This window comes from Nematolebias whitei, chromosome 2, assembly GCF_014905685.2.
Source record: "Nematolebias whitei isolate Nwh7 chromosome 2, NemWhi1, whole genome shotgun sequence".
Classification (NCBI taxonomy): Eukaryota; Metazoa; Chordata; class Actinopteri; order Cyprinodontiformes; family Rivulidae; genus Nematolebias; species Nematolebias whitei.
This window is the reverse complement of record NC_056499.1, coordinates 743240-752030: the sequence shown is the minus strand read 5'-3', so window position 1 is coordinate 752030 and position 8791 is coordinate 743240. Positions and strand designations below refer to the sequence as shown.

Here is an 8791-nt window from a genome sequence, read left to right as displayed (position 1 = left end):
TTGTGTCTACTTTTAATATTCATTTTAGATGTGTGGTTTTCTTTCTTGTTCACATATATACATTTTATTTTTTGCTTTAAAGTTCTTGTTTTGTGATTTGTACATTTGTAGGTTAAAATAAAGTTGAACTGAAGGTCGTCTCTTTTCTTTAAACATGTTTGAGAGAAATATTCCTGAGATCCAATAGTTTTGTGTCTTTTTATGATTTTCATCTGAGTTAACAGTCATTAAAGTGAAAACAGGATTTCATGATGAAGCTGGCACCGTTTGTGGAAGCGATTTTAAAAAACATTTTACGTGTAAAAAAAATAAAATAAAATCATTTTTAAATCGCTTCAGCAATTTTTTAAAACTTGTTTTGTATAAAAACAAAATATTATTTTATTTAAAAATCGCTTCCACCGTCCATCCCAAACTGTCCAGTCCGCCTGACTGCCGGGCGGGATCGGGATTCAGACTTCATGATTACGCGCGGCCGGGGTCTCGCAACGTCCATCTGTGAGTCCCCATCTCCAGCTTCACAGTGACCTGCGGAGCTCTGAGCACACAAGGCTGGTATCCGGAACCTGAGCCGCCGAGTCGGCACATCGAAGGATCTTCCGCGGTGACCAGCTGAACTTGGAGCCGGGGAGATGACGCCCTGCCCGGCCTGGCGCTCGGAGGCTCCGGAGGGAGGATCAGGGTACACCAGCAGAGCTCCATCCAGCTTGCTCTGAATTATGTTGTCGTCCACCAAGCACAAAAAATGCCTGCACATCAGCATTAGACCAAGATGTTGTCAGTATTGTTTTTAAAATCTTTAAAATAAGTCCAGCCGCTGCTCCAGTCCGAGAAATTGCAAATGGCGGATCATTGTTTTGAAAAGTTTCTGAAGGATCCAGTGACTCCGCCCCGACTCCGCCCCCGACCAATCAGTGACCGGCAGTGTTCTGACGTCACGTTTTAGTACCTCTTCGTTCAGGTTAGAACCACAGAGTCAAGGGTACTGAAAATAGTAACAGGTGCTAAGTACCGGTACTAATGGAAAAGGGGCAAAATAATGTCGACCTGACGCTCTGTATTAAAGTGTATTTAAGTTAAAATGTCTTTAAAACCCACAGCTAAATTTACACAAACTTGATGAGAAACATGATTTAAATGTGTGGAATTAAAGGAAATCTAGAAGAAATGCTTTTTTTTTTGTACATTAGTGTACACTTTTTTTACGCTCGTGCACGCACACCTACACACATCATTGTGTCCCCCCCCCCAACATTACGGATGTTTCTGACACCCTTGAGGATGCAGCTTATGAGTATTTTTTTTTTTTTTACTATTAATTTAATTCAGTTGTCAATTGTTTAAAATGTTCCTGGAAATAATGGCAGGTTTTCCTCCAACTGCTCTGTTAGCAACACAAATGTGGGAGTCGAAATGACGGCTCTGTCAGAGTCGTGTAAGAACAGATTTACGATTTTTTTAAGTGTAGCAACGTACGTGGTTGCACAGGGTCTATGTATTGAGAGCTGCAGTAAAAAAACAACATCCAGCTGTGTGGCATGACATGTCAGCACTCAGAATGATCACTTTTGTTAAAGATATACAAGCAGCCAAGAGCGGGAACCTTGCATATTGATTGAAATAAATGATCTGTGGTACAGCAACATTTAAGACTTTTGAATGTGACTGTAAAACACTTTCACATAATGTCACGCTTTCTGAGGTCTACAGCATGTACTGTACTGTACAACAAATAACATCTATCAAACTGTTTTTAAGAGCATCTGATTGGCAAGCTGTCTTGGGACAGTTGGCAAATGGGCGGGCAGCGGAGGAGTTGAGAGGTGCTAAAGTTCAAGCAGGAGCGATGAAGCACCGTGTCCTGCCAACAGACTTACAGTGGCGCAATTCCTGACTAAGTTGTTGACCCGTGGCCCCCACCTGCCTTGACCGTGCATTATATAGGAGGGTGGGGGAGATGACTTCCACTTCCATGCTGCCTTTCACACCAGAAGGCTTTTGACTCATGCCCATCTGTCCTGATTGTACATACGTTAAGTGAAAGCCCAGAAACTGGCAGCACGTCCAACTCATGAGTGCCTTGTTATGTGAAGTGTGAACAAGACCATTTCAGAGCGGAGCACAGTTTGGAGGTTAGGAGTTAGGAGGTCATTACTAATCGTTATCTTCGTGTTGCGGTGGAAGACGAGTTTTAGGACATGCACATTTTGAAAACTATATCCAAACACCGTTATTGTCAAATCTTTGCGCAATTAAAAATCCATATGACTAACACAGCAGCTCTCAGTAACTGGCAAACAAATGTTCGTGCACATGAACGAGACAGAATGAAATGGACATAAGGAACACCGGTGCGAGTTTGCATGCCTATGCCATTACCACAGCAACCAAGGCAGACTGGACAACAAGGCCTGAATTACAAATACGACCTAAGCACTTGCAAATATCAGTGCGGACAATCAGTCTAGAGATTCAGTTTAGTCATGCATCACATTTTCCTACAGACTAAACATTCTGTGGCCTTTTAATATGACAATACATCAGAGGGTGAGACGCACTGCTGGAAATAAACAGAGCTATGACATTTCCAGTTTTTAAATAGCTCATGTCTGAAAAAAATTTGAAAACATTAAAAAAATAAAAGTAAAACTTTTTCTATAGCACCTTTCACAGGCATATAGATCATAAAGTGCTTCACAAAGACAAGATCATAATTAAAAGAAAACAAAGAACAAGATTAAATAAAAGCCTGTCTGAATAAAACAAAGTCTTTAGTTGTTTCTTAAGAGTCTGTGCAGCGTAGGGACAGAGGGAGGGCGTTCCAGGGCCTCGGAGCCACCGCCTGAAAAGCCCGGTCTCCACAGGTTTTAAAACGGGTTCGGGGTACTGACAATAACATTTGACTCAAAGACCTCAGAGTCGTAGACGGAGCTAAAAGATCCACAAGGTGAAGAATGTATTTAGGAGCCTGGCTGTGGAGAACCTTGAAAGTTAAAACCAAAATTTTAAGTTAATCCTCACGTGCACAGGAAGTCAGTGCAGGAGGAAGAACAGGAGTTGTGCACTCTTCTGTCAGTTTTAGTGAGCAGCCTTGCTGCAGCACTCTGTACAGACTGAAGGCGGGCCTGGAGGTTTTATTAAAACGAATAAAAAGATTCTTACAACAGTCTAAGCAGGAGGAAATAACACATGAATAACCATCTCTAGCTCAGTCTGTGACACAGAAGGTCTCAACTTGGAGAGGTTCCTTAAATCAGTGGTCCCCCACCACCGGGGGGACCACTGATTTAAATGATAAAAACAGTTCTGTGTAAGTGTATAACAAATTATAATGGCAGAGGAGCACAATGCTCTAGGCATAGGCCACTAACAGGCGGACCTGGGTCCAGGTCCCCGTGCCCAGTCTGATAAATGAACAAAAACAGATCATTTTCATGGAGCAGTTTTCCAGAGATAAACAGCTTAGGAACAGAGCCAGGCAGAGCTGCAGGAGGTGTTCTGGAGGTTCACTTCAGGTGTTACAGCATCACTCAGTTAATGAGAAAATCAGATCTTTAGTTTCCTGCACGGTGCAGGGAGCTCTCACAAATGCATGGACAGAGAAATTTAGGTTCATTCTTCCAGGAGGAAGTTCAAAACCCGTTTGCCTCAAATGCTTTGAAACGGTCGAATTAATTAAAAGTTGCAACCTGCTCTGCTGAAGTCGAGCAGAGAGCAGTAAAATAACCGAACTGAAGGCCCCGTATGACAGATCCAACCTACATCACCAACACTTGTAAGCAACGTGCAAACAAATGTTCACTCAAGATTTCATGGATTTTGGAGCAACATAAAAAATAAAAATAAAACATTTAGTGACGGGACAGTCCTGAAGAAGTGATTATGATGTTGCTGAGACTTTTGATGGAAAACAAAGACAAGAAGTGTGAAAAAAAAAAAAAAACTAATTCTGATGTCAGCTTCAACATCAAGCAGAAAAATCACAATTATTAGCAGATGATGTGCTGGCACAGCTGGATGCAGCTGTTCAGAGTCATCAATGAGTCTACAGATGTTACTGATGATGCTCAGCTTCCTCTGACTCCAAGATTTAAATTATTGACAGGACAATCCCATGACCACATCTCTCATAGTAAAAAAGCCACTTTTTAAATTGTTTTCTGTTTTCTAAAGACTTTAACTATTTTACTTTAAGTATAAACCTTTCTGTTTTAATTAAAATACATACCCTAAATTTATTTGTCTGGGACTACTTTTAAAAATGGTAAACAAGCTAGTTGTTTACTATAAAGTGCAGTTTGTTAACTGTGAAAATGTAAATACGAGTAGACAAGACCATAAAAGTCAAATGTTGGACTTTCGTTTGGATCTTTTACAAGGAGAAATTTTAGTAACTGGACCTCAGTGAGCTTTAATTAAATACTCCTGCCCTAGGGACTCATCTCTGCCTGATGCCCTCAACAAGTTCTATGCACGCTTTGAAGACCTGAACAGACCACGCAGCACCAGACTCACCTCACCCCCAGATGAAGAGTGTCTCAGCGTGACCTCAGCAGAAGTAAGGAGCACTTTCAGGAGGATTAATCCGTACAAGGCAACCGGCCCAGACAACATCCCGGGAAGATGTTGAAAGAATGTGCCGATCAGCTCTGAGAGGTGCTGGTAGACATCTTTAACACCTCTTTTACCATGGAGACAGTTCCCACCTGCCTGAAGACCACCACCATCATCCCAGTCCCAAAAAGCTCTACAGTGACTGGTCTAAATGACTATCAACCAGTGGCCCTCACCCTGATAGTCACTAAATGCTTCAAAAAAACTGGTCATGACTCACATCAAAACAACCATCGACATCAACGAGGACCCTCACCAGTATGCATACCATGAGAACCGATCAACAGAAAATGCCATCTCCTCTGTGGTCCACACTGTGCTCAACCACCTGGAGCAGAAGGACTCCTTCAACACCATGATCCCCCAAACCTGATGGACAAACTACTCACACTAGGACTAAGCCCCTCCATTTGCAACTGGGTCCTGGACTTCTTAACAAACAGACCTCAGTCTGTGAGGATCCACAATTTCTCCTCCTCCACCATAACCCTCAGCACTAGCTCCCCTCAGGGCTGTGTGCTGTGTATGTGAAGAAGACAAAAGAGATGGTTGTGGACTTCAGAAGGAACAGACACACCTACACCCCCCTGAACATAAGAGGATCTGAGGTGGAAATGGTCTCCAGCTACAAGTACTTGGGTGTACACATGAATGACAACCTCAGCTGGAGCAACAACACCACCAGCCTGATCAAGAAAGCTCATCAGAGACTCTACTTCCTCAGACGGCTGAGACGAGCTGGTCTGGGAAGCTCAGTCCTCACCTCCTTCTACAGGTGTGCAGTGGAGAGCATCCTGTGCTCCAGCATCAACGTGTGGCATGGAGGCTGCACAGCTGCAGAAAGAAAAGCTTTGCAGAGAGTGGTGAAGGCTGCACAGAAGATGTTGGAGTCAGTCTCCCCACCATCACAGACATCTACACCTCCAGATGCAGGAAGAGGGCCACCTGCATCATGAAGGACCACACTCACCCAGCACACACACTTTTTGCCCCGCTCCCCTCAGGAAGGAGGTTAAGGAGCATTAAGTGTAGAACCACTAGACTGAGGAACAGCTTCTACCCTGAGGCTGTTAGACTCATGAATATCTAACCAGAACAATCACTGTGAAATTACTGTGAAAAAAAAAAATCACTGTAATGCCACTTGATTGTTGATATGTGCTGCTGACTATCCATGTTAGACTTGAACATGGCACAGTGAAGAACCACGGTATCGACCTCTCCTCTCTAGCCAGATTAGCGAAACAAAGAGTCTCTGGGAGTGATAATGGACCCTTCAATGAAACTAAACAGTCACGTAAACATGATCATTAAATCCTTTTTGTTATGTTTTTTAGCTGAGGCGACTTTTTAAACTGATCCCATACTGTCCAAAAATAACCTTGAGACAGTAATACAGTGCCTTGCGAAAGTATTTGGCTCCCTTGAACTTTTCAACATTTTGCCACATTTCAATTCAATTCAATTCAGTTTATTTATAAAGCGCCAAATCACAACAAAGTTGTCTCAGGGCACTTTGCAGAAACATTCATATAAAAGCCAATTAGTAGTTCTCTATCTAAGGAACCAGCAGACAAGTTGAATCTTGGCTTCGTTGCAGTCTCCCATCCTGAACAAGCACAGTGGAGACAGTGGAAAGAAAAACTCCCTTACCATTTCAGGCTTCAAACAAAGATATAAAATTTCATTTTTTTGTGAAGAATCAACAACAAGTGGGACACAATCATGAAGTGGAATGAAATTTATTGGATGTGTCAAACTTTTTTAACAAATAAAAAACTGAAAAGTGGGGCGTGCAGTATTATTGGCCCCTTTACTTTCAGAGCAGCAAACTCAGTCCAGAAGTTCAGTGAGGATCTATGAATGATCCAATGTTGTCCCAAATGACTGATGATGATCAATAGAATCCACCTGTGTGTAATCACGTCTCCGTATAAATGCACCTGCTCTGTGATAGTCTCAGGGTTCTGTTCAAAGCGCAGAGAGCATCATGAAGACCAAGGAACACACCAGGCAGGTCCGAGATACTGTTGTGGAGAAGTTTAAAGCTGGATTTAGATACAAAAAGATTTTCCAAGCTTTAAACACCCCAAGGAGCACTGTGCAAGCAATCATATTGAAATGGAAGGAGTATGAGACCACTGCAAATCTACCAAGACTCAAGTCCCTCTGAACTTTCATCTGGAACAAGGAGAAGACTGATCAGAGATGCAGCCAAGAGGCCCATGATCACTCTGGATGAACTGCAGAGATCTACAGCTGAGGTGGGAGAGTCTGTCCATAGGACAACAATCAGTCGTACACTGCACAAATCTGGCCTTTATGGAAGAGTGGCTAGAAGAAAGCCATTTCTCAAAGATCTCCATAAAAAGTGTTGTTTAAAGTTTGTCACCTGGGAGACACCAAACATGTGGAAGAAGGTGCTCTGGGCACATGAAACCAGAATCCAACTGTTTGGACACAATGCAAAACCATATGTTTGGAGTAAAAGCAACACAGCTCATCACCCTGAACACACCATCCCCACTGTCAAACATGGTGGTGGCAGCATCATGGTTTGGGCCTGTTTTTTCATCAGCAGGGACAGGGAAGATGGTCAGAATTGATGAGAAGATGGATGGAGCCAAATACAGGACCATTCTGGAAGAAAACCTGTTTGAGTCTGCAAGAGACCTGAGACTGGGACGGAGATTTATCTTCCAACAAGACAATGATCCAAAACATAAAGACACATCTACAATGGAATGGTTCACAAATAAACGTATCCAGGTGTTGGAATGGCCAAGCCAAAGTCCAGACCTGAATCCAATCCAGAATCTGTGGAAAGAGCTGAAGACTGCTGTTCACAAACGCTCTCCATCCAACCTCACTGAGCTCCAGCTGTTCTGCAGGAAGAATGGGCAGAACTTCAGTGTCTCCATGTTCAAAACTGACAGAGACAAACCCCAAGAGACTTGCAGCTGGAACTGCAGCTGGAACTGCAGCAAGAGACGGAGCTACAAAGTATTAACGCAAGGGGGCCCAATAATACTGTACGCCCCACTTTTCAGTTTTTATTTGTTAAAAAAGTTTGACACATCCAATAAATTTAATTCCACATCACGATTGTGTCCCACTTGTTGTTGATTCTTTACAAAAAATAAAAATGTGGCAAAAGGTTGAAAAGTTCAAGGGGACGAATACTTTTGCAAGGCACTGTACATGTGTTCAAATCATCCAGGATTGATTACTGCAGTGCACTTCTGTCAGAATCATTCAGACCTCCATTGCACAACTACAACTGATCCAAAATGCTTCAGCCCAATTTTTAACAGGTACAGGCCATAGCGAGCACATTACACCAGTTTTGGCCTCCCTGCACTGGCTCCCGGTTCACCTTCAAATTAACTTTTAAACAAGTAAAGATAAATAAAGTCATGGAAATCAAAAGACTTACACAGATAATTAGAGCGTAAACATACCTGAGCTGGATGGATGTCCAAGTAATGCAGCACCTCTTTAAGCATGACAGGTGTGTGTGGGGGGGGTTCAGTAGAAACAGAGGAGACTTCTTTGGATTTATCAAAAGAACCAGAACTGGGAGATGCACTAACTGCAGATGAATGGAAGCTCATCATAAATGCCCTCCATGTTCTCCTCACAGCCAGACGTGTTTTAGAATGAAAAATCATTATTCATGTAATGATCTGTGAAAGAAAAAATATTGGGATAAGTTATGTGAACAATATGCTCAAAAAGCCAAAATGAAAACTCTAATAGAGAAACAAGGTGCGTACTACTGTAGCGAAACATTTTAAAATTTAAGCTTCATCAACATAAAAGAATAATACTAAGCTTTTATTAGAAATGTTTATAAATGAACACTTTAAAACTCCAACTGTTTTTATCCAAAACATAAAGTACAAAAATGTTATCATGTGAAGCAGTTATTACAAATACTTGAATTCCATCCTGATCAAGCATCACATTTGCCAAAAGATTAAAGAAGTATTCATAACATTCAGTATTAAAATGTTTAAAATATAAAAAACGAATAAATGTTCAAGTGTGTAGTGAATTGATTGAGAATGGTAGCGGGTAAACAAAAGTGAGTAGTTTGAAGTAGATGTCTACATCTTGTAATCTGGACACACGCACGCACGCACGCACGCACGCACGCACGCACGCACGCACGCAC

General features: G+C 42.1%; 1 protein-coding gene across 1 annotated transcript in view; it reads right to left on the bottom strand.

Annotated features, from left to right (window-relative positions):
* Positions 1-8300, bottom strand: part of mettl15 (methyltransferase like 15) — a 165787-nt gene extending 157487 nt beyond the window's left edge. The window contains exon 1 of the mRNA XM_037695314.1: positions 8076-8300. Coding sequence (XP_037551242.1) covers positions 8076-8285 — 210 coding nt within the window. The 5' untranslated portion in view covers positions 8286-8300. The remainder of the gene's footprint in view (positions 1-8075) is intronic.
* Between the last annotated feature and the right edge of the window lie 491 nt (positions 8301-8791).